This window comes from Xyrauchen texanus, chromosome 5 (genome assembly GCF_025860055.1).
Source record: "Xyrauchen texanus isolate HMW12.3.18 chromosome 5, RBS_HiC_50CHRs, whole genome shotgun sequence".
NCBI classification, from domain to species: Eukaryota; Metazoa; Chordata; class Actinopteri; order Cypriniformes; family Catostomidae; genus Xyrauchen; species Xyrauchen texanus.
The window spans coordinates 37,027,410-37,054,265 of NC_068280.1; the positions used below are offsets into that span (position 1 = coordinate 37,027,410).

At 36.0% G+C, this 26,856-nt stretch overlaps 2 protein-coding genes and 2 pseudogenes across 2 annotated transcripts; 1 reads left to right on the top strand and 3 right to left on the bottom strand.

Moving 5' to 3' along the window:
- The first annotated feature begins 243 nt into the window (after positions 1-243).
- Positions 244-11,005, top strand: LOC127644005 (ufm1-specific protease 2-like; annotated as a pseudogene).
- Positions 11,006-11,105: 100 nt separating this feature from the next.
- Positions 11,106-14,537, bottom strand: ankrd37 (ankyrin repeat domain 37). The gene is made up of 4 exons (XM_052126992.1): positions 14,391-14,537; positions 14,052-14,204; positions 12,496-12,587; positions 11,106-12,292 (listed from the first exon to the last, which is right to left on the bottom strand). The coding sequence occupies exons 1-4, from the start codon at positions 14,412-14,414 to the stop codon at positions 12,076-12,078; spliced, it is 486 nt and encodes a 161-aa protein (XP_051982952.1). The 5' UTR covers positions 14,415-14,537; the 3' UTR covers positions 11,106-12,075.
- Positions 14,538-19,197: 4,660 nt separating this feature from the next.
- On the bottom strand, positions 19,198-23,888 carry LOC127644452 (beta-1,4-galactosyltransferase galt-1-like; annotated as a pseudogene).
- Positions 23,889-25,043: 1,155 nt separating this feature from the next.
- LOC127643546 (beta-1,4-galactosyltransferase galt-1-like) lies at positions 25,044-26,269 on the bottom strand. The gene is given in 2 exon segments (XM_052126337.1): positions 25,044-25,148; positions 25,151-26,269. Coding segments are annotated over 2 exon segments (1,224 nt in total).
- Between the last annotated feature and the right edge of the window lie 587 nt (positions 26,270-26,856).

A 26,856-nucleotide genomic window follows, 5' to 3' on the forward strand; every position in this document is an offset into this window, starting at 1 on the left:
TGTTTCTGTCTAAACTGTGATTTCCCCTCATGATTATTAGTTCTTAATTGAAAATCTACAATTATAATCAATTGTATAACAGTAAACATTGATCAAAACAGAACATATTTTGCCATCCTTAGGGCCATGCTCAGTGTCTGAATCATTTACATATAAACTAGTCACATTCAAGTCGGCAGGTGGCAGGACAAGACTACAATTTATCTGTATGACGTCATCAACAAGCGTGTTACGATACGTCAGCAAACATGGCAGCCTCCTGGTGATAGAAGCTGAATTTGTTCATTCATCAAAGGAATAAAAATGGTAAAATTACTATTTTGAATTAAACTGTGCAACTTACAACGATATTTCATGAATTTTTAATGCATGTAATGGGGTCAGTGTATCACGCGATACTCATGTGAAACATTTAGTTTAGAGAGAATGACACTTTGAAGAAAAAATATTTATGTTCTCAATTTCCCACAGGTTCTTTCAGAAGATAACAACATTATTTTTCGAGTCAAAGGCATCTTGGAGTTTGTTTGCCAGCTTGACAACTCTAATGGTAACACTCATATAAACTGTTAAATGTGATGAGCTAGATTTGGAAACACTTCAAGAAGGTTGTTTTTACAGTATTTATTAAGCTTTGTTTATGTTATTTAATCAAACTACTGTTGTTCATTGTTTGCTCATGTAAGTTCATAATGCATTATCTAATGAAAATGTATTCATTTTGATGGAAAAAGGTTTTGGTGTATGTAGCCTAGAAATGAACATAAACCATGATTAATAAATGCTGTAAAAGTATTGCTTATTGTCAGTTCATGTTAACTATTGTGTTAACCAATGTTAACAAATACAACCTTATTGTAAAATGTAAGTGTTACCCTGGATTTTGTTATGAACTCCCACTTCTAGTTTTTGTTTTGTGTGAAGAATACATTTTTGCCCATGGAAATCATAGTCCAAATACTTGAAAATACAATACTAAAGTTTTATAGTACTAAAGTGCCTCTCTCTTTTCTTTTTTGCAGAGGCGAAAAGTCAAATCACCATTTCAAAAAGTTTCCAGGGTCTCTGTTCCAAAGTATCATCAAAGAATCTCGTTTTCTCTGTCTGTGACAGTACTTTATCTAATATGGCCCAACACTTGTTTCCAGTCAGGCGTAGAGAGCTTGACAGAAGCATCAGCATGTGGAGATATTCTGCAGTATATAGAGTATGTTGTAACAACCATGGCCTTAGTGTAGAACATTGTGCAGTATTTACAATAAGGATACTCTCTAAGATAATTACTTGAAACTCATTGTTCATTTTGTGTTTCACAGGACAGATGATAGCAGAAGCAAGAAGTCATCAAAAAAGAAGGATAAAAAAAATTCTGGACCTGTTAGTGTTGTCCTTCTTCAGTGTCACATTACACTTTTCAGACTAGTATTGCTTTTATATTTCAATTGAAGGTTACAGATAACTTAAAAGGTGATTGCGGTCAACAGTCGCTCCAAAAGCAACACTGAATGCTATATGCTATCTCTCCTCCTCTAGACTGTGGTGAATATGAAGCTGTTGTTTGAGGTGACAGAGCCTGCGAGCAATGAAGCTCCATGTCTCTACAGAGTGATTAGACAGCAGCAGTATGTGAGTATGCCACTGCCTTTGGACTGTGTTCTGTCTGTGCCCACTGATAAAAGCCTGGCAACGTAAGTGCATTTATATTTCTCCAAGGTTGTAATGAAAGAATAAGGTCTGTTAAGCAACAATATGGATTAAAATTAAATGGCCATGTACAGAACTGCTTGGTGTTTTTTCTATAGTGCGACTTTAATGTAGTAAGTTTGCAGACCATGGTTATGATGCTCAGCAGAATTGTGTATGTTTGATTGCTCAGTGTGTGTAAAGGGCTGGTGGAGGCATTGTGTAAGCAGGTATCAGACATGGAGGAGGTGGTGCTACGGTACAGGAAGGGCTCTTCTCTTCTGGTGCCCCAGCCATTTCACTTTGAGCTGCCCAATGCTGTGGGACTCACCACTGTAATATACCCTGCAGGAGTAGAAGACAGCCAGCTACAAACTGTCAGAGAGGCAAGGCATACACAGATACACACACAACCTGTGATAGATCAAACGCATATGATGCACAAAGCAATGAGAAACGTGAAGAGTTGACAACCACCACGAGTAGACAAACTTGTAGCTGCTAGCGTTCTACTCTGAGGTTTGTACTCATTTTCAGTATTCAGTATTATGTGAGTGTGAGGGGTGAGCAGAGCTGCTGCATGACTTCAACAGGAGACACGCTTTGAGTTTTCATTGCATCTGTACTGTGTGACTCTACAGAAAAATAAAATGATTACTATATTGAATTTTTCCTGGGATAATGGACATAATAAATAAGTTGTTTATCGAGAGTGAGTCATTGAAATCTGTTATAAACTTAACCAAGCTAATTTAATGTAACTGCATGGTCAACTTGCATCAAGACTAGTGCTATCAGTCTGTTATTTTTTTTTAATCATGATTAATCTCATAATTTTGATAGTTAATTGCAATTAATCGCAGATATTGAAAGTGCTAAAATTGTACTCCTCTCTCTCTCTCTCTCTCTCTCTCTCTCTATATATATATATATATATTAGGGCTGTCAATCGATTAAAAATTGTAATCAAATTAATTACATGGTGTCCTGATTAATTAATTGCATATACAAATATTTGCTGAGAAACCCCCTCATATAACAATAATTCAATATATAAAGATTATACATATTTATATCAATATATAATTATACATAGTTATCTTTAAATATAAAAAAATTATATTATTTGAATATTTTTTATTATATATAATACAAAATGTTCAAATAATTAATATGCATTACATTCTTGTAGCTGAAGAGTTAATCATTGATAAGACAATACAAATAACAGGCTTTAGAATAAAATTTATTGTTTACTACCATATTATTGATCATAAGTCAATCATTGGCATAAAGTTCACAGCAATCCATTTCGCAAGTGAATTTGTCAATCGGAGATTTATTATGAGGGCTTGTTTAAGAGCCCGTCAATCTACACCTGCGTCAGACATGCTTGTGTAGCGCCTCGGGTGCATTGCATCATAAACATATGAAGATGTTTAGTTCACTGTTTCAAGTTAAATATAGTTTAATACTCAATCTTTAAACACATCTTCAGATCCCTTAGTTCGCATTTGCGCTCCTTCAAGTGTTTTGAACGGAAGAACGTAACGCATGTCTGTGTTGTGGGTTGTTTTCTTCACTGTATAAACTGTGCATTGCTCATACAGTTGAAATTTCACTTACTGCCCTCTGGAGTTAACAGGTGGTATTACAAGCTTGCATTTCTCAGGAATCTTCCTTATTATGGTGCGATTAATTGCGTAAATATGTTAACGCGTTATTTTTGTAAAATTAATCGCACTGAATTAACGTGTAAAATCGACAGCCCCAATATATATATATATAAAATAAATTGAGCGCTCTTTTCACTGTAGCTGTTGCTATTAAATCGCACATCCAAACAATGTCAGAAGAAAAATTGTCAACGCCAGATGATGTCACTACGAATGTTGCTTTTGCGTGTGCGGATGCAAAAAAAAAAAATCCCCTGGGGTGTGCAGTTCATCATACATTTTTTCCTCTAGAAAGTAACTAAAGTGAAAGTACTGGGACTGTATGTGGGACAGATGAATGAAAATTCTGTTATTTTTTGCTCTAAACCCAACATTCTATCTTTCGTGGAACACAAAAGGTGAACTTTAAAAAGTCTTCACAGGGTTTATTTGCCATATAATGACATTAAATAGTCTGTCAAGCTTGACAAGGTACAACAAAAAAAAAACTGTTATGGCTTGGACACTTTATTCCAAGTCTTCTGAAACCATATGATCACTTTGTGTGATAATATCAAATCTCATTGGTTCTCATCGCATCTCTTGACCAAATCTGATGACATCTTGTAAGGTAGGGTAAGAAAAACATGGTTGAACTATTCCTTTAAAGCTACACTATGTAACGTTTGGCCCTCTAGCGGTTGAAGCATAAAACTGCAAGTTCCTTGCAGAGGAACACTTTACCTCATTTGTGATTAAGCACTGATTTTCTGGCATATGAATCTCATGATTTGAGCGAGGACTTGGGAAATGACCTGCAGAGCGATTTTCATGTTGATGTTATGTTATTGGCTTAAAAATATCCACCTTGTAGCTATAGTGGCTGTTTAGATCTGCTAAACAGCCATCTGGATCAAATAGCAAGTGTCTGTACACAGATTTATTGCTTCTAAAATACTTTATTTTCTAGACCATTAGGTCTTCTTCAGACAAAACATAGAGATAAAAATAGCTTAAGAAATCAGCGGCACACAAATTTAGACACACAATTTGGGAATCTCGAAACTGCAGCAGTGTTATAAAATATTCAGAAGTCATCAATATTAGTAAACATGTAACAGTAACTACACTGAAAAAAAACTAAACTTATAAATATATTGTGATTGGTACACATGAGTAATGTTCAATTCATTGAAGCGTGACAAACAATTTAAGCTTCAACAACTCTAACAGAAAACATATCCAAGCATTATAGGAGGTAAACAACTTGGCCAAACAGTAAAATATCGGTTAAATCCATTAGGAGAGTGATATTACTCGCTGCTTTCCTGACTTCTGAAACCGTGACTGAACAGCTGTCCAACTCGCTTCTCGCAACACAGCCGGATCTTCTACGGATATGATGTAAACATGCAAGGACGAATGGCGTATGCCTGCAATTTCGCACCAAATCTGACCCGACTTCCCTCAAAATTAAGAATCATAGACTTACTGTAGTGAATCTGGGTAAGACAAAGACATGGTTTTGAACATAGATTATTTTATGTACTCTCTCAATAATGATAACTTTTGTTCATTTTAACCAAAAAAGAATCTTATATAGTGCAACTTTAAATGTCTGAAACATTGTTATTTATTAGTGATCCAGTGTTGAGATCTCTAAAATCCATTTTATGCAGGATTTGCACAGGAAGATTCAGTTGCCAGGTGACAGGCCATTCCTTAGACGTGCTAACGTCTTCCATTTCCCGGATGAAGTATATAAAGACGGTTACCTCCGCAACCCCCACGCACACCTGAATCCACCCAATGTTGAGGATGCCAAGGTAAGGCAGTGCTTCACTTAATACACTTAATAATCACTGCTCTCTTTAGGAAGTTGCATATTTATTTTATTAGTCATTAGTAAAGATGAACAAAAAACATCTCTTTATCCACCTCTTTTTCTTTCTGTCTGTAGCTGTATCTGGTGCAGGGAGTGTACAGTTATCATCACTACATGCAGGATCGTGTTGATGATGATGGCTGGAGTTGCGCATATCGTTCACTTCAGACTATCTGCTCCTGGTTTCAGCAGCAGTGATATGTGCAGACAGCTGTACCCACACACACACAGATCCAGCAGGTACACTCATACGAAAAGAATCCTCTCAGTAATTGGCTGGTGTTAAGTTATGCAGTCATGTTTAATGGACTTATGGAACTGCCTCTATTACATATCTCTCTCTCTCTCTCTCTATTTGTATGTATGTGTATATATATATATATATATATATATATATATATATATCACACACACACACTACTGGTCTAAAGTTTTGAAACACTCATTCTTTATTATAATTGTTTTTCACATTTTAGAATAATAGTAAATTCATCAAAACTATGGAATAACATAAATGGAACTATGGGAATTATGTTATGACTAAACAAAATCCTAAATAATTCAAAACTGTTATATTTAGCATCTTCAAAATAGTCACCCTTTGCCTAGAATTTGCAGACATGTGCTCTTGACATTTTCTCAACCAACTTCTTGAGGTATCACCCTGGGATGCTTTTTAAACGGTATTGAAGGATCCCATCTATGTTGGGAACTTATTGGCTGCTTTTCTTTATTATTTGGTCCAAGTCATCCATTTCAAAAACTTTAAAAAAAAAATAATTTTATTATAAAATTATTGTTTTATAATGAAATACATTAATATGGTGGCACAATTATATTTTTGTCTACAAAACTAATTTCAAACATTTAAACATATGCCTTCAGATCAAAAGAGTTTTAAGATCATGAGAAACATGACCGGTAGTGTGTGGGTGTATATATATATATATATATATATTCATACATACAGTACATATGTATGTTTTGGTTTGCCAGGCTCTTGTGGATGTGGGGGATAAAGAACCTCGTTTTGTGGGCTCACGTCAGTGGATTGGCTCCTTCGAAGTTCAGGCTGTCCTTAACCAAATGCTGGGGGTCATCTCAAAGATCGTGTTTGTCAGGTAGACAAAGTGTGTGCTTGTATATGTATGCTCAACAGGTTTACGTTTTGATGGTACACATACACTCACTGAGAACTTTAGTAGAAACACTATGGTCCTAATAAAGTGCCTGACATGGTCTTCTCAACCTCAAGGTTCGACGTGTTGTGCATTCTGAGATGCTATTCTGCTCACTGCAATTGTACAGAGTGGTTATCTGAGTTACTGTAGCCTTTCTGTCAGCTCAAACCAGTTTAGCCATTCTCTGTTGACCTCTCTCGTCAACAAGGCATTTCTGTCCGCAGAACTGCCACTCGTTTTATATATATATATATTTTTTTTTTTGGGCACCATTCTGAGTAAAATCTAGAGACTGTTGTGCATGAAAATCGCAATAATCAGCAGTTACAGAAATATTTAAACCAGCCCGTCTGGCACCAATAATCATGCCATGTTGGAAATCACTGAGATTGCATGTTTCCCCATTCTGATGGTTGATGTGAACATTAAGTGAAGCTCCTGGCCCGTATCTGCGTGATTTTATGCATTGCACTGCTGCCACACCACTGGCTGATTAGATAATCGTGTGAATATGTGGGTGTACAGGTGTTTGGTATATAGGAGTTCTACCTCTAGTTTTTATGATGAATAAAGTGCTTTGAATTGGAAGTTGATGATATATCGGTTTTGCTGATATATCGTGCCAATAATTGCTTTTTGGAACTATCGGTTAACAGCAAAAATCAATGCCGATAGTTGCAGATAGTTTTTTATTTTTTTATTATTCCTCCGTTTCCGGCGCTGGAGGGTTCTACAGTTAGAACTCCTTTGTTTAAGGACCACTGTCATACAGAAGAACCATCACTTACACCACGTGGAGTTTGCTAAGTCATGTGATTACTACTATTGAAGAATAATGATCAACTGTTGATGAAATACTGCTCATTCAGTATTTATTAGCCTATGAACATTTTTATTTTATAGTGCTCATACTGTATTTTAATACATTGTAGATGATTGTAAGAGTGTGTGCTTTGTTTTCCTTATGTGATTGTGGGTGCTGGGAGCACATTTCAAAATAAGAGACCCTGTTGCGCTTTTTCATAGCTAAAGGTCCCGCGTGCACCAAATTGCATTATTTTCTGGTTATTATTTTGATTGCACAATAAATTGCATCTGGGATTTTATTAATTTTGGACTCTTGTTGCTTCTATGGCTGTGCCTGTCACAGTAAAGTAAGATGTAGAAAGTTGTTTAACCTTCAATATATTGGCTGATTAATCGGTTATCAGACTTTTCCACCAGCTTAGCTAACAGTATCGGCAAAATACACTATCAGTCGACCTCTATTTTGAATGTCTTGTAAAAGAATGTTTTGGCATATTTGTAGGCAATTCTAACTCCTTGCCTTGCCCTTTTAGGGTTGTGTACTTTTATTTTTAATGGGCATAACTGATGGTGGTAAATTTGGAAATTGTTAAAAATGTTTCCTCTTCTATACTATCTCAAAAAATCTAACATAAAATACATAATATAACATATGTTTTATTTGGTTTTATCATTCTAAAGCTTTGCTGGAACATGCAAAGAGATCAATGAGAGGGTCTGTCAATGAAAAAGCTGAAATTGATTCACAATAGGAATCTGAATATTTAGAAATGCTTGTCTATTTGTCTATAAGTCATGGATCCGAGCTGGTAACCAAGGGCAGAGAACTAGCCAACCACTTCCAGACTGAAGGAACACCTGTCATGATTGGTATGTTAACATCATCTTTGGCTCCTTCATTCAGCTTGTAATTGAATAGCATTATTTTATTTTATTTGTATTTATTTTGTTTAATAAAAAATATATGAACTCATGATCTAGACAATGTGCTTATTATGTAAATTGCTTGTTTTATGTCACGTTATTTACAGGTATATGTTTTACTCTTATTTGGAAAAGCTAAAGTGACTAGATTAACACTTAGATTCATTACGCTAATTTCCTCATCAACAGGTGGGGGAGTACTTGCACACACTATTTTAGGTGTAGCATGGAGTGAGAATACAGGACAAATCCACTTCCTCATCCTGGACCCTCACTACACTGGTGTAGAGGACCTGCAAACCATCAGTGACAAGGTACACTCGACCAAACAATAATAAAGCATTTACTAAATAGTAGTTTTAGGACTCATTTTGTAATTCTTTCCTCTTATACCCAGACAACATGGGATCTACAGCTTTATACAGGGCTCGACATTAAGCATTGTCATGTGCTTGTCCTCCGGACAAGTAAATTGGTCATTCACGTGTCTGAGTAAAAAAGTTACTTATCCGGAGAGAAAAATGGACATTTAAGTTACATGCTCAAGTAATATCTAAGTTTATGTTGTATATTTTTCTAAAATTATGGTGATGCCCAACCTAATAGTGCACCTATGTAATCAACTCAATTCTCTGTGATAGAAATGTAAATTGCACTGGGTAGGGGAAGAGGCTATTGTCATATGATAATTATTTTGTGTCGTATGGTAGTCAAATAAAGGAAAGCCTCCATCACCATCATTTACATCAGGGGTGCTCACACTTCTATGGAATCTACTTTTTCATCACGTTATTGCAGCAAGATCTACCATGTACAATAAAGGATATATATTATCACAATACCAAAATTCCAGTAGTCGGTAGTGAAATTTGATGATTCTCAAAACCAGCTTCATAACCACAACAAATAATAACACTAAATAATATGTTAAGGAAGAATGGTTTCAAGTTCTGAAGTAATTATTCAAGACTAGTAAACAGTCAGTAATAAAATAACAATAAAAAACAGCAATGAATAGAAATAGATTAAAATGAATAGAACAAAAAAAATTACAAATTAAGAAAATTCTTTGCTTTTTTTAAGAGCTTTAAAAGTTTTTAACAGCAGTAGACTATCAAGTAAACATTCAGAATGAAGTGCAACATTAAACTACTACTGTACGATTATAATATATTAATACTTTTTAAAGGTACTAAAGTTACTCAGTCAAGAGCAGTGAGTGTTTTCTCGTTTTCTTGGTTGTTTGATTATTATAAAGGCACACTAGACTGCAGCAGGTCTATTAGCTTACATTTATATTTATAATTCCGCTTTTTTCTCTGCTGTTTACATTCTCTTTAGACATCACTCTCTCTGTTTACATGAATACTTCCCTAGGACGGGCATTTTGGCGGAATTTTTAAATGTATATGACTGTTCAGGCGCACATTAGCGTGAGCAACACACGTAACACAAGCATGTTCAACACACACACATACTCAGTTAAACAGGGTGCATCGGTTACTAGATCGCTTGCGAAATATAAAATGATGTGCTCTTGATTACTTTCAACAGAAGAATACGAATATAAACTTTCTAATAAGGGACACAGGCCTAGGCTATCACTAATATAGCTGGTTATTTTTTTTTGTTTTTGACTTTTTAATCAGTCTGCTTGTCCAGTCGTACAAGTAAAGTTCTGTAAAAAAAAAAACACTCAGCACTTTATTAGGAACATTATGGTCCTTAAAAAGTGACCGATGTGGTCTAATGTTGTATTCCACCCGCATCAAGGTTCAACGTGTTGTGCATTCTAAGATGCTATTCTGTTGACCTCTCACATCAACAAGGGTTTTCCCATCTGCCGAACTGCTGCTCACTAGATGCTTTTTTGTTTTTGGCACAATTCTGTGTAAACTCTAGAGACCGTAGTGCATGAAAATCCCAGGAGATCAGCAGTTACTTCAAATTTTTGAGTTCAAATTTTTCCCCATTCTGATGGTTGATGTGAACATTAACTGAAGCTCCTGACTCATGTCTACATTTTATGCACTGCACTGCTGCCACACAATTGGCTGATTAGACAATCGCATGAATGATTGTTGATGCCAGACGGGCTGGTTTGAGTATTTCTGTAACTGCTGATCTCCTGGGATTTTCACACACAACAGTCTCTAGAATTTACTCAGAATGGAGCCAAAAACATATTGCTTTGAGTTTTCTATCCTGATGCTTTGACGTCTTCCTTGGTCCACCCGTATGTAACTTATTTTGCCACACTGCATGTTGGATTTCCTTCTTATGGGTAGTTTTATAGTCCTTTCCATTGTTTCAGTTGACAACTCTCTTGTTGGGGCCATGTTTCCCTTCAATTAGCCAAGTCCAACAGCTCATTAAGGTCTATCTTTTGACTGCAGAGTAATTAGCATTTTTAGACTTTTTCCCGGTATGTTTTAGAAATGCAATTTACCAGGTGATTCCATAATTCTTTTCTCTACTTGATCTGGAAAATATATGCCATTAATTAAAATAATGTAATTTAATTTGTTTGAGGTATGTTTCACGAAGCAAGTGTTCAGCTATTGAACATATATGTGATTTGATTGTTTGCTAGTTAGTAAAAAAGTTGGATGAACATTCTCTAACTGTGGTGATTCCAGAATTTCTGCCAGGGGTTGTACACAATATTAGACAGGTGGTTTTAATGTTGTGGCTGATCAGTGAATATAATCTTGTATTTTCTGTGTTCAGGGCTGGTGTGGATGGAAGGGCCCAGAGTTCTGGGATCAGAGTGCCTATTACAACCTCTGCCTTCCTCAGAGACCCAAGACCATTTGAGTCACATACCTTACTGACCCTTATTAATCTAGTAATAGTCTACAGACTAACAGGAAATAGCTTTGTTTCAATGGGCACAAACCATCATTTCAGTTCACGTGAAAAATAATGATTTATAACTCATTGTCCTTACAATGTCATCATAAAATTGCCTTTTTTAACATAATTTTCAGTCATGAAAATGATTGCATGTTTTTTTTTTTTTGGTCAGGTGTTTGAATCACATGGATGATACTGGCATTAGAAAATATTATTGAAATTGCACAAGTGTACAAAAAAAGGAACAGCAAGTCAAAAAAAGGAACAGCAACTGAAATCTCTTTCAGCATTAACAGATCATGAAATAAAGTAATGCTTTTATTGTTTCCTAAATTAGAAGACTCCTTTTTAATTGGTGTTGCAGAAGGTTTCTATACATGTAAATGATAGCTGTCCATCCAACTTGTAGTTGTACTAGAGAACCTCCTCCATTGGACACAACATACTCTGCTCAAAAATGCCAAAAGGCTTACTTAAACTGCTGCTATGTGGAAAAATAATAAATTGATTGCCTTGTGGCTAATCTTCTACATGTTTGCCATAACATTCATCTGGAGAGAGGTATATGACTGTATAGCTGGTTCCTTTATACAAAAATGCTTTGTGTTAAGACATTGACTGACTAGACAACAAGGCATCTTCATTCGCTCTGCTAATGGTAACTGACTCTGCTAATGGTAACAGACTGTCATAAAACTCAGAAAGCCTTTCATTGACATTAAGGTCTTTGTATGCTTGATTTACAAGGCACATGTGGTCTAATTTACCAATAATACAGTTGCAATCTGATACAGTCCCTTTTTAATTCTGCTTTGCGTTAGGTGTGCGCATAGCATGCTGCTTTCAGAACAGTTATGCCAGCTTCTGCATGCATTCTTCTCGTTTATAGACCCCAAACCACCGAGCCCAGAATAGGGTCCATTGATCTTCACCGTTGAGACTACGGTAGTGTCAATGCCAAATATCCACAGGTAATTTATACTCTGTGGGCATTCCAGTACACCATTCACTTAATAGTTCGGCAACCGGCTGAACAGCCGGCATGGATTCAACTTAAATTTCTTTCACTTCATGTGAACATTCATCACCAGCCCCGTGCTTTCTTTCCATCTTGTGCTTCGGAGTTAGCATGGCCTCGCTTGTGTCCCACGAGAGTGCCGCTTGGTGCGTTTCGCTCAACGAACAAGGAGACATTTCTCAAGTCCAGTGTTCTTCGGTGCATGTTTAAAAACTTCCCGCATTCCTCAAACCCACAAGACCATGCAATATCTTCAGCAGTCTGCCCAGCGTTGTTGCAAATGCTAAAGGCAGAGACAGAATGGTTAATTAAGACCATATATGAGCCAATGGGGTTTGCAATTTTTAGACATGCATTAATTGACCAATTCGTATTCACTGTTAAATAGGTGTCCTTCTACCAGAATTGGTGTGCTGCTGTGCAGATTTAGCTATTTCTATTGGTCAAACATTAAGTGCAAAAGTGTCAAACCTTCCACAAACTTACTTGACTTGAGCATCACTTGCCATCAGCACGCTTATGCACTCCAGACTGCCCGCTCTGGCTGCTTTATGCATCGGTGTTTCTCCACTTGCGTCCTTAAAATAAAAAATATATTTAAAATATAAATAAAAAGATAAAACACTTTTTGCTATACTGCACAAATATTGACCAGAAAATAAACATGCCATTTTTTTTTTTTTTCACATGAGCTGCCTTTATCTGTCCACCAACAAAATATCAAAAACCTACATAAATAGTTCCTATTTTCCACAATTAGTGTGTAAAGACAGAGACAATTTAGTGATTTATCCAAATGGGATAAATCACCCTCCACAGGGAACTTGGAAGGGAGAACAATCATGATATACATGCTGTAAGATCACTTAAAACTGACTTTCTAAATTACAGTGGGTTCTAAATTACCCTTATTTTTTAACCTCACAACTTTTAGCTTTTCAAAGCTCTCACAATAGATGTTAAAGTCTTCGAAGGGAATAGGGATGATCACTTCTGAATTGAACACACCCAGAGACTGCATTTGTTACAACTGTTCCCATACGGGATAGTTGCAACACTCATTTGTAATATGCTAAGGCGTTAAGCCTACAGTTTAAAAACGTTATATACCCTGTGATTGTTTTCAAACCTTTCTAATATTTGCAAAAGTATCAATTATAACACATAAGCTGGAACTCCTCTCTTGGCTTTCCGAATACGAGGCACCCTGTGACATGAACACACATGCAAAAAAACTAAAATACCAACTTGCATGTTTGCCTTACTTTCTCAGTGACCTTGCATATTAGTATGCCCCAAAATGTGTTAATTTTAAACATTTTTAAATATATATATATATATTTTTTAAATAGATCTGAAGGTCCAAAAAGCAGCATTAAAGTAATAAGACTTCTGTGGTTAAATCCATATCTTCAAAAGCAATATGATGGGTGTGGGTTAGAAACCGATACATTTTAAAGTCCTTTTTTAGTATCAATATCCACTTTCAGGTGTAAAGGTGAACCTAAACAGGTGCGACATGTGAATTTCAGATGTGAAAGTGGAGAGTTATAGTTTAAAAAAAGGTATTAAATATTGATCTGTTTGTCACCCACATCTATTATATCGATTCTGAAGATATGGATTTAACCACTGGAGTCTTATGTATTACTTTTATTCTGCTTTTTTGACTCCAAATTTCTGGCCATCATTCACTTGCATTGAAAGGACCTATACAGAGCTGAGATATTCTTCTTATAATCTTCATTTATGTTAAGCAGAGGAAAGAAAGTCATAGCCTACAAATATGGGATGGCATGAGGGTGAGTAAATGATGAAACAGAATTTCTCTTTTGGACTGTCTTTGACATTTCTCTGAGAGAGAGATAATGCTAACGCATTGTTTAGCATTAACAACCAATTAAATAATCTATAAAGTCCTTTTTCATAATTCAAGAAACAACTGTGTATAGGCTACTGACGAACTCATGATACAAAACAGGGACTCAAGGCAATACTTGAAAATGTTTTTAACAAAAGTTGTCTAAGATGATGTGGCTTACCTGTTGGTTTGATTCAGCACCTGTTTGAAGCAGCCAAAGCAAGCAGAAAGCCTGTCCTCCGAATGCCGCTAAATGCGCAGGGGACTGTCCACAAGCATCGAAACCTCCATTCACCGCAAATCCGCTTTCGAGAAGATCACTCATACAGTCCAGCTGTGTGCAGTTGCCATGAAACACAAGGCAAAGGTTAAAGGGCTGTATGTAATTGTTATTTAAAAACACATGACTTTCGTTTTAATGGTCACTTGCATCTTTGAAACAGCGCATTTTTGCCTTCCTTATATATATATATATATATATATATATAACAGCATTTCAGTGAAATTACGTCTAACTTACCGATTCTGTCTCAAGTAAAAACATATTTGATGTCTGTCTGAATGATTCCACAAGTTTTACTGGGCACGAAACAGTCTCCTCCACCGTTGTACAACACTGTTCCGCAATCAAAAACAAGCACACATGTAGGGAAAGAGAACAAATAAAAGCAGAAACGCTATTCAGACCACGTGGTTGTACTGAATCACCCAATCAGGGACGAGAGTTAGCAGCAAGCATTACGTCATGTTGCATCAAGCCTCGTACACCGCTCGGAGAAGCTGTGCAGTTCTACACGTACACCCTGACAGACCGGATCATGTCAATTAATTAACCCATTCAGAATCAGAAGGAGCTTTATTGCCAAGTAAGTTTACACATACATGGAATTTGTCTTCGTGACAGAAGCTTCCAGTACTCAAAAAATACAGCAACAAGACAGAGCTGATAATAAAAATATATAATAAAAAGTGAATAGAAAATAAAATATATAAAGAAATACACATTAGGACAAAATACATACGTATGTACAATATACAAATACAAATCTGTTATACAGAAGCAAGGGAATGTAAAGGCAGAAGAGGTAGAGTACAGTATGTGGATAAATATAGTCTGTGGATAACCTTACATGACAATCATCAAGTACATTTACAAAGCCACTTTTTAGATAATAGGGATCATGGTATTCAGAAATAAGCATTTGTCATTTTCAAAGAGATGTCAATAGGTAATTACATTTTATTTTATTTGGGCTTTGCCCAATTGCCAAACTAGCTTTCTGATCCTTTAACATATAAATGCATACCTCAGGTCTTCAGTGACCCGGAATGTCATTGAACCTCCTTTACCTTAATTTTTTTGAGATAATACCCCTACTTCTTTAGTATTCCTCAACTTTTCTCTTATGAAATGTCTAAAAACTAAAAAAGATTAAAAAAATAAAAAAACATATGACAAATTCTAATAGTTTAAAGGGGTCATTAACTTCTCTGAGGTCCAATGATAATGTTATAACAGTTTTTTTTTTTTTTTTTTGCACTAAAACAGTCTATCCAGGATTTTCTATCCTGTTTTTGGCCCTCTGTCTGAAACGCTTGGTTTTGGCCTTTGCGCCTCCTTAAAACTTTAAAGTAAGCAGCCACTGTTATGATTGGCTAACATCATGCAGCCCCTCAAACTCAGCAAACTCAATCAGAAGAAGGTTAACCTCAACATTAGAACAGTCCAAAGAATGTTGAAAGGACGCACACACATACTGTAGGCGCATTGAGGTGCACATCGACAGAAACACACTGAAACGGTCAAAGATGTCCATAGTCCATCATCAGAGACGTCCATCATCAAAGACTTCCTGTTTACATTCACAACAATTAAAAATAGCACAGATATTTGCTCAAAACAGCAAGAGGCAGCAGCTGAAAGATAGAGAATTGCTTCTCCCTTTCAGAGTTGTAACTTGACACCGCGTCTTTTAAAAGTGCAGAGATACATGGCAGCGGTCAGATGGTCTGTGTATTTCATGTTTATATATAATAGAGCTGCCCACTAATAGTCGACCAAATGTTAGTCGATGAGAAGCATCTTGGTGGACAAAGTTTTGATTGGTCGGTTGGTCGCAGAAATAAAAAACTCCACAGGAAATCAGTGAACAACGGTATTTGGTTGGATGCTATTATGGGGTAATTTTTTTAAGCAGGGTTAGGGTTAAGCCTACACAATAAAGCGAGACACTTTGATTTCAAACTTTGACTTGGAAAATCTTTGGTCAGGGCAGCCCTAATATACAAAATAATTCAAAATATCCTGATGGGTCCCCATGCCGCGTTAACACTACACGATTATAAGCCTGATCTTTGCTCGCTGAGACTATTGTGGAGATTGCCGACAAAAGCCTGAAATCATAGGCAAATCGGAGCTCAATGTATGAATTATCAAAGATGCGATTTGAGAGAAGCACTGACACATCGCGGATGTCCAAATCATGCAATGTGAAATATGTTTTGACTTAATACAACTGCAGCATAGACCTACAGCCAATGAGAGAGCAAGAAACAAGGTACGGGAAGTTTCAGTGGGAGGAGTCTTGATGTACCTGCAACAGAACATCAACTAGCATGACTGCGGTATCAAGAAAGTCTCACTGGACTGAAGAAAAGGAGGAACAATTAGTGGAACATTGGCAGGAGCACCAGTGCTTAATTAATTAGAATTATTTTTTTTAACATTAAGGTAAAAACCTGAAGCTTTTGAAAATATCTGAATAGTTTTTATTGCCTGATGAATCTGGCTAGAGTTTAAACAAGACCGCTAGTTGACTAAAAATAATACTACCAGCAATATGAATTCCTTCTAACTTACTATCCTTAATAACGATTAGAAATGATGTCCCATTTTGAACCACCGCGTCACTGTATGCCATGAAAATACCGCGAGAGCGATTCGAATTTCGAGGGCAGCCGGCTGGTGCAGCCGCTGCAGCTGCTCCAGAGGAGCTGTTGATGACACCGCTTATTCACGATGGGCCAGACTCACAACGTGACAATGGTTATGGGCTGCGTTCACAATTGCATAATTCATACCACTCTTACTACTACTGCTATATGAAATAATAGTATATTATGCCATTACTATTAGTGATGGGAAGATCGGATCATTTCAGGCACGTGCACATATAGACATCACAGGGGGTTTGAGCACCTGTCCTTTTTCATCCTTGAGAGAAAGTGAAAAATTTTCTGGGGTGCTTTTTTTTTTTTTAACCAATTAAAAGCCCTGTTTGGAGGTGAGTGGTGATGAACAAAAGACTATTGTCATGTTCTCTGTTGTCTTTTGTTTTTGTGCTTTTATTTTGAAGTTTAGTTTAGTTCCTGTTTCCTGTTTGGTTTTTGTAGTCCTTTGTAGTTTCATTTTATGATTGGTTTTCCCCTGATTAGTTCTCATTCCCTGATTATTTCACCCAGGTGTTCCTTATTCCCTTGATTGTTCCTTTCTGTATTTAAGTCCTTGGTTTCCCTGTCTCCTGTGTTAGTTCTTGCATGTTTTTGCATGAAAAGACTCTGTGCCAGATCTCCCCTGTTTGCTTGTTTCTGAGTTTTTCTTTATGTTTTGAATAAACTGCTGCGTCTAGATCCTCATTCTCCGCCTGCTTCGTCACAACTGTAAGCTACCAGTGCCTCGACTTTACAGCTAATTAGCCAAAAGACTAATATAGTTGTCTTGTGTTTTGCTAACTTGCAGGGGTGAAAATTTCATCAAAATGTTGGGGGGACAATAAACATAACAATTCTCAAGAGCAATTTTTGAAGGGGACACCAAGGGGTTTTTTGTTGTTGCCCCGTTTGCATTTGTATTTTATTTCTTAAACAATAATTTTAAGAATATATCATTATATTATTTACAATACACATATTTTAATGATATTTTAGAACAACAACAATATTTTCCTTTAAAGGCAAAACACAGAAACAACACATTTGAATGTGGTATATTTACACTCTTGATGAATAGATGAAAACAGTGATAGGAGAGTTGTACATATATCCCTGATGCCAATTCGTGAAGTTTCGGAGTGGAAAACTGGATGTTTGTGTTATTTTTGCGCTTTATTCACGCAGGTGTTATAGCGTGTTACTGCCGTACTGTCAACAAAGAACTCGAACTTTGGGCTCCGATCTGATCCATTCTCCTCGGCTTCAATCATCACCACCGATGGTCTGGAAAACATGCGTTCCCGACTGCATTTTTTTCATCAAACCCCTGTTCATCTGCACTGAAATGTCATCCAAACCGAGATGAGCCACCACAAAAATGTCCCCGGCTTCGCTCCCCTTGAGTTAGACCCCGGAGCACACGTGCTCCCAATGCATTGACCTCCAACTGCTTTTCATTCAATTTGCATTAGGAGCAGGTGTGTTCCAGACTTCACTGACGTGATCGAAGCCGGTGAGTGCGAGGCTTCCCAGCTTGAGGCAGTGGCTAAAGATCCTGGGTTAACTAAAGAGTAAACAGCTCTGAAAAATTACTAGGTTAGTTTGCATTTGTATGTGTAAAAAAAAAAAAAAAATCAAATTGTAATGTTCTTTTCACATTGTTTATAAAATGACTAAATATATATTGAATATAATTATAATATATTCCTAAATAATAAAAATATATATATCTTCATGTATATTTTGGTTTGTGTGTCATTTACATTACATTGAACTATAAACAAAGTTTGTGTTTTGAACAACATTGATAATTGGTTTACGGAGTTACTACAAGTGGTCTATTGGCGCCTTCAAGTGGCCTTTTTTGGAAGTACAATTACATACATAATTATGGAACAAAGATTCATGCTTTCAAAACAGTTAACATTTTCAAATGCACGTCAGGTTGCCAAATCCGGTCATAATGATATCTGATGTGTTAGTAATGAACACATTTTTCACACAACAAGACTGCTATTTTTTATTAATTTTGTTTACAGTAAACTTCCTCTTTCCAGAGGAAGAGCAGGAACAACTAAATATTACGAAAACAAATGGAAAAAGGATTTTTCACTTTATTGTGGATTTGTGATAAATATGTTATTTCAGTAGTAGAGTAGAAAGCACATCTATAGTTTTGATTTAAGGATTTTGTTTTAATTAATGCATTCAGAAAAGGATACATTGCTTCATTATGCATGAAGCAGAATTGTTCAGCAAAATTGATTGTCTGTTTCGTCGGCTGTGTGAATTGTTTTGAGAGCACTGACTAATTTTAGGAGAAATGTATAAAATCGATTGAGAAAAACTGTAATTCATTCTTACAAAATTGCATTATAAAAATGTCAACAAACATGTCAACTGTGAGGCCTTAAAACACCTGAAAGTTTCAAAGTCTGGTCAACATTTGGTACCAGTTCTTGCTCGAAGTCCCACACTCTTGTGTCCAAAGTCAGTTCCTTTTTTGTAAGATGCCCCTGCAGTGGAACTCTTACATGTATAATTCTACACACATGAAAAGGTACACGGTAATCACCTCCAATGCTTTTCAAGGGGACATGCACTGAGGTTTGCTCCACCTTCCTTGGATCAACAATCATTTTTGTGGGATTGTAAACATTATTTGGATTAGGTTCTCTGTAAATGTGCTCCATGATATTGACTCCAGGGACATCATTCCATTCTGGCCGTTTGTACTTTCCACTGTCCTCAAACTGTGTTTTGGGGAATATGTGGTTCTCAATAATGAACACACCTACATTGGGATGTTTAGACTGAAGGTCCTCCATAAGAGAAGGCAAATTGGCATGCTTGTAAGGCATGATGATCTCATCAATGTCATTCAGGAGAACATACTTGGATTGATACATGTGCCTGTATATGCACTCATTGAGTGTTGTCAACTGGCCGTAATAGTGGAGATCACCCTTGTGTTCTTTGAAGTTCCAACCTGAGGACGGGTTAAGAAATTGGTTGATAGGCCATGAAACAATCTCCAGTATTCCCTCTCTTTCATAGTGCTGTAGGAGCTTTTCCAGGTCTGGTCCACAACTAGTTTTATAGATTACAACTCGCTGTATGCCCAGAAGCTTGTACATCTCAATAGTTTGCACAAACTGTAGTACATTATTATAGTTGCCAAAAGGTTGGAGATGCAAACAGTGAAGTTAAATTTAAAGGTCTCTATCGTGTATCGATTTTTTATTGGCAGATATTTCATCTTGAGGTTGGATGAACCTTTATCAGTTGAGATGAGAACATGTGTTGCATTTTGCAAGTGCTTGTCTTCACAAATCACATCTGAGACATGAAAAGGGAACCCAAAATGGTCACTGTGTATTTGGACATCTGTGCTAACAATTTTACAGTAATTTTCAATGTTGCAGTAGACACAGTAAAGTGGCTGAAGACTGTCTCTGTTGATTATGCTGATGACACGAATGGTGCTGTCCAATCTGTGGTCGATAAACGCAGACACCATAAAGTGCTTTGAGTCTTTGATGGGCGTTATTGAACATGAAGCCTCTTCCAACTTCTGTGATTTAATGAATGCTGCTGTAATGTAATAAGGATGTCTGTAAACCCATATCGATATGACAATAATAGTGACAATAGATAATATTGCTTGACAATTTTTTCCCATCTTGTCTTTTTATGCCTGTAGAGAAAAGAACAGAGAAATTTCAGAAAATGTGCCAGAACTATCGTTCTTTTTACCCTGAAAAAACGCGGCGCTCCAGCACGAGTTAATGAAAAAAAAAAAAAGAGAGACGCGGCTTAACGCTCAAAGGCGCAAAAACGCGTTGGATGTCAAAGGACCCTTAAGACAGTGATTATTCAACTGAAATAATTACTAAAATAACATGAAATATAGTATCCTATGACCATATTTAATTATTCTAAGCTATCAAAACAAACAAACAAACAAACAGCAGCCTACCTTTGATAATGATATAGGCTATATGAGAAACTGTTTTTTTGCCTAAGACTGGTTTGTCGGAAACGCAACCCCCTTATCAGTATCAACAGTATTGATAGATGCTGTTCAAGTCGAACACACCTGTCGTGTCTAGAAGAGATCCCCATTTCGTCAATCTCGCGAGATTCTTACACAGCAACGAGGATCGCTCGTAAAATATTATTTTAAATAGTCTGTTTTGATGAACTGTATGGCAAGCCGTTTTAACTTTTATTCATTTCCAGGATATGAATCCTTGATATCAACAATTCAATTTTCACTAGTTAAAATGATAGTTATTGATATCAGGAATTCGATATCTAGTAACAATGGCAATTTTTTATATCAGAAATTACATTTCCACTATACAATGCTAATTCTTGATATCTACAATTACATTTTTACTAGTTAAAATGCTCATTCTAGATATCAATAATTGTATTTCAACTAGTAGAAACTATAATTCTTGATATCTGTAATTGTATTTTCACTAGTGAAATATCACCATAGGCTGCCATTCAAAATCAATTGTTGATATCAAGAATTGATTTCTTACTAGTTATAATTTCCGAATACACATATCAGCTTTGTATGTCTTACTAGTAGAAATATAATTTTTGATATCAATAATTACATTGTTACTAGTAAAAATGTGAATTCTTGATATCAAGAATTACATGGTTACTAGTAAAAATGTCTATTCTAGATATCAACAATTGAATTGCTACTAGTAAAAAAAATTTTTTTTGATATCTGAAAATGTATTTCTGATATCAATATAATTTCAGATATCTAAAATGGCTTTCTTACTAGTAACAATCACATTCATGATATCAGAAATGAACATTGTCACTAGTAGCAATTCAATTGTTGATATCAAGAATAGACATTTCAACTAGTGACAATTGAATTATTGATATCAAAAATGAACTTTGTTACTAGTAGCAATTCAATTGTTGATATCAAGAATAGACATTTCAACTAGTGACAATTGAATTCTTGATATCAAAAATAAAGGTTTTTACTAGTACGAATTGTATTTCTCATATGTGAAATTGGAATTTCAACAAGAAATCAATTCTTGATATCAACAATTGATTTTGAATGGCAGCCTATGGTGATATTTCACTAGTGAAAATACAATTACAGATATCAAGAATTATAGTTTTTACTAGTTGAAATACAATTCTTGATATCTAGAATGAGCATTTTAACTAGTAAAAATGTAATTGTTGATAACAAGAATTAGCATTGTTACTAGTGGAAATGTAATTCCCATTGTTACTAGTAGATATCAAATTCCCGATATCAATAACTATCATTTTAACTATAGTGAAAATTGAATTGTTGATATCAAGAATTCATATCCTGGAAATGAATAAAAGTTAAAACGGCTTGCCATATGAACAGGAAGTTTAGACGGATCAATTGAAGCTCTAAATATATTTAGAGCTTGAATTGATCGTCTAAACTTACTGTTACTTCTCCAGTGACCAACTATATCTCATGACTGATAATAGCAGACCAAGAGATAAAATGATAATAAATGTGATCATTTTATCTCTTGGTCTGCTATTATCAGTCAAGAGATATAGTTGGTCACTGGAGAAGTACATCAATCAGCTGTAGGCTATTGTTAAGAGTTTGACTGGGTGATCTGGTGGTAACTATTTCGCCCCTTTTATAAGAGGCCCTGAATTCTAAACCACATGGAAGCAACTTTATATTTTAATAAACAAAGATTGCATCCACTCCTCAGGACACACTTGTTCTCATTTTTCTTTGCGATTTGACTGTAAAATAGTACGAGCTGCAGAACACAAACAAAATCTTCACAAGATTTGTTTGACATTTTCCAGTTCTATAAGAGATAAACTTAGCAGATCGTTTTTTTTCTCAACACAGACATCTTTTAGTTCATAAATTACTATTAATGTCAATTAATTAAGTCATGATAATGGAAACTAAGATTTAAAGTAATACGTGCAAGTGTTGTTGTCAAGACCACCTAAACCGAGACAAATCAAGACCAAGACCAGAGTGTATCGAGACCGAGTAAAGACCAAGGCAGGCGAGACCTAGTCAAGACCAAGACCAGACCAGTGCGAGTCCCACACTGCATGACACACTTATGATAAAATATGGAACATGCAGACCACAGGCACTCCTCAAATTGATCTGAAATATCCACATTCCCATAAAAATATCCACAGCAAACAAATTAAGAATTCCTCTTCATTCACCTCTTTTATTGCCATTTATCTGTGTGTGTGCGTGTGTGTGTGCAGGTTTAAGTGGTTTACCAGGACTTTTTTTTTTTGGGTTACAAACTGGTAATTACAAGGGGTGTAGCCATCATTTAAAAAGCGAGGGGGACAGAATCTTTTGCACTGGATGTGGTGTCTAATAAATATATGATTATTTTCTGTCCAGAATTAACTTTATGCTGCTTTAATCTCTTCTATGTAAAGCACTTTGAATTACCATTGTGTATGAAATGTGCTATATAAATAAACTTGCCTTGCCTGCCTAATATTGCGCCAAATTAAAACATGGAATTTATTGAATTAATTTACCATAAAGTTTTTGATTTCTTAAAACACTGTAAAAAAAAAAAGGCTCATTTTTATATGTGAATCTTTTTCTACCTGATCTAACCTTTAAAAAAATACTTGTGTTGCTAATGTAACCAGGTGGATTTAGTCATAATTTGTTTCTTGTTTAAAAAGCAGTGAAATTAGATGTTACTACAGCAAATTGTTTTTTTTTTTTACCTAGCACAAGCTACCTGACAAAACATGTTTATATGCACTTTATACAGAGAGTGCTAAAATCAGTCAAACAAACAACAATATTTTCCTTTAAAGGCAAAACACAGAAACAACACATTTGAATGTGGTATATTTACACTCTTGATGAATAGATGAAAACAGTGATAGGAGAGTTGTACATATATCCCTGATGCCGATTCGCGAAGGTTCGGAGTGGAAAACTGGATGTTTGTGTAGTTTTTGCGCTTTATTCACGCAGGTGTTATAGCGTGTTACTGCCGTACTGTCAACAAAGAACTCGAACTTTGGGCTCCGATCTGATCCATTCTCCTCGGCTTCAATCATCACCACCGATGGTCTGGAAAACATGCGTTCCCGACTGCATTTTTTCATCAAACCCCTGTTCATCTGCACTGAAATGTCATCCAAACCGAGATGAGCCACCACAAAAATGTCCCCGGCTTCGCTCCCCTTGAGTTAGACCCTGGAGCACACGTGCTCCCAATGCATTGACCTCCAACTGCTTTTCATTCAATTTGCATTAGGAGCAGGTGTGTTCCAGACTTCACTGACGGTGATCGAAGCCGGTGAGTGTGAGGCTTCCCAGCTTGAGGCAGTGGCTAAAGATCCTGGGTTAACTAAAGAGTAAACAGCTCTGAAAAATTACTAAGTTAGTTTGCATTTGTATGTGTAAAAAAAAAAAAAAAAAATCAAATTGTAATGTTCTTTTCACATTGTTTATAAAATGACTAAATATATATTGAATGTAATTATAATATATTCCTAAATAATAAAAAAATATATATATCTTCATGTATATTTTGGTTTGTGTGTCATTTACATTACATTGAAATATAAACAAATTTTGTGTTTTGAACAACATTGATAATTGGTTTACGGAGTTACTACAAGTGGTCTATTGGCGCCTTCAAGTGGCCTTTTTTGGAAGTACAATTACATACATAATTATGGAACAAAGATTCATGCTTTCAAAACAGTTAACATTTTCAAATGCACGTCAGGTTGCCAAATCCGGTCATAATGATATCTGATGTGTTAGTAATGAACACATTTTTCACACAACAAGACTGCTATTTTTTATTAATTTTGTTTACAGTAAACTTCCTCTTTCCAGAGGAAGAGCAGGAACAACTAAATATTACGAAAACAAATGGAAAAAGGATTTTTCACTTTATTGTGGATTTGTGATAAATATGTTATTTCAGTAGTAGAGTAGAAAGCACATCTATAGTTTTGATTTAAGGATTTTGTTTTAATAAATGCATTCAGAAAAGGATACATTGCTTCATTATGCATGAAGCAGAATTGTTCAGCAAAATTGATTGTCTGTTTCGTCGGCTGTGTGAATTGTTTTGAGAGCACTGACTAATTTTAGGAGAAATGTATAAAATCGATTGAGAAAAACTGTAATTCATTCTTACAAAATTGCATTATAAAAATGTCAACAAACATGTCAACTGTGAGGCCTTAAAACACCTGAAAGTTTCAAAGTCTGGTCAACATTTGGTACCAGTTCTTGCTCGAAGTCCCACACTCTTGTGTCCAAAGTCAGTTCCTTTTTGTAAGATGCCCCTGCAGTGGAACTCTTACATGTATAATTCTACACACATGAAAAGGTACACGGTAATCACCTCCAATGCTTTTCAAGGGGACATGCACTGAGGTTTGCTCCACCTTCCTTGGATCAACAATCATTTTTGTGGGATTGTAAACATTATTAGGATTAGGTTCTCTGTAAATGTGCTCCATGATATTGACTCCAGGGACATCATTCCATTCTGGCCGTTTGTACTTTCCACTGTCCTCAAACTGTGTTTTGGGGAATATGTGGTTCTCAATAATGAACACACCTACATTGGGATGTTTAGACTGAAGGTCCTCCATAAGAGAAGGCAAATTGGCATGCTTGTAAGGCATGATGATCTCATCAATGTCATTCAGGAGAACATACTTGGATTGATACATGTGCCTGTATATGCACTCATTGAGTGTTGTCAACTGGCCGTAATAGTGGAGATCACCCTTGTGTTCTTTGAAGTTCCAACCTGAGGACGGGTTAAGAAATTGGTTGATAGGCCATGAAACAATCTCCAGTATTCCCTCTCTTTCATAGTGCTGTAGGAGCTTTTCCAGGTCTGGTCCACAACTAGTTTTATAGATTACAACTCGCTGTATGCCCAGAAGCTTGTACATCTCAATAGTTTGCACAAACTGTAGTACATTATTATAGTTGCCAAAAAGGTTGGAGATGCAAACAGTGAAGTTAAATTTAAAGGTCTCTATCGTGTATCGATTTTTTATTGGCAGATATTTCATCTTGAGGTTGGATGAACCTTTATCAGTTGAGATGAGAACATGTGTTGCATTTTGCAAGTGCTTGTCTTCACAAATCACATCTGAGACATGAAAAGGGAACCCAAAATGGTCACTGTGTATTTGGACATCTGTGCTAACAATTTTACAGTAATTTTCAATGTTGCAGTAGACACAGTAAAGTGGCTGAAGACTGTCTCTGTTGATTATGTTGATGACACGAATGGTGCTGTCCAATCTGTGGTCGATAAACGCAGACACCATAAAGTGCTTTGAGTCTTTGATGGGCGTTATTGAACATGAAGCCTCTTCCAACTTCTGTGATTTAATGAATGCTGCTGTAATGTAATAAGGATGTCTGGCCATGTAAACCCATATCGATATGACAATAATAGTGACAATAGATAATATTGCTTGACATTTTTTTCCCATCTTGTCTTTTTATGCCTGTAGAGAAAAGAACAGAGAAATTTCAGAAAATGTGCCAGAACTATCGTTCTTTTTACCCTGAAAAAACGCGGCGCTCCAGCACGAGTTAATGAAAAAAAAAAAAAGAGAGACGCGGCTTAACGCTCAAAGGCGCAAAAACGCGTTGGATGTCAAAGGACCCTTAAGACAGTGATTATTCAACTGAAATAATTACTAAAATAACATGAAATATAGTATCCTATGACCATATTTAATTATTCTAAGCTATCAAAACAAACAAACAGCAGCCTACCTTTGGTAATGATATAGGCTATATGAGAAGCTGGATTTTTGCCTAAGACTGGTTTGTCGGAAACGCTGTCCTTTTTAAAGGCAACAAACAAAACGTTCTTTTTTCTTGGAACAACCCCCTTAGTTTCAGTATCAACAGTGGTGCAGTCGGGACGTTTTTGTTCCACCAGATTTGTTTGCAAATAACCACTAAGCTTTTTCACAGTTTTCATCTAAAAGCAGGACATGTAGTC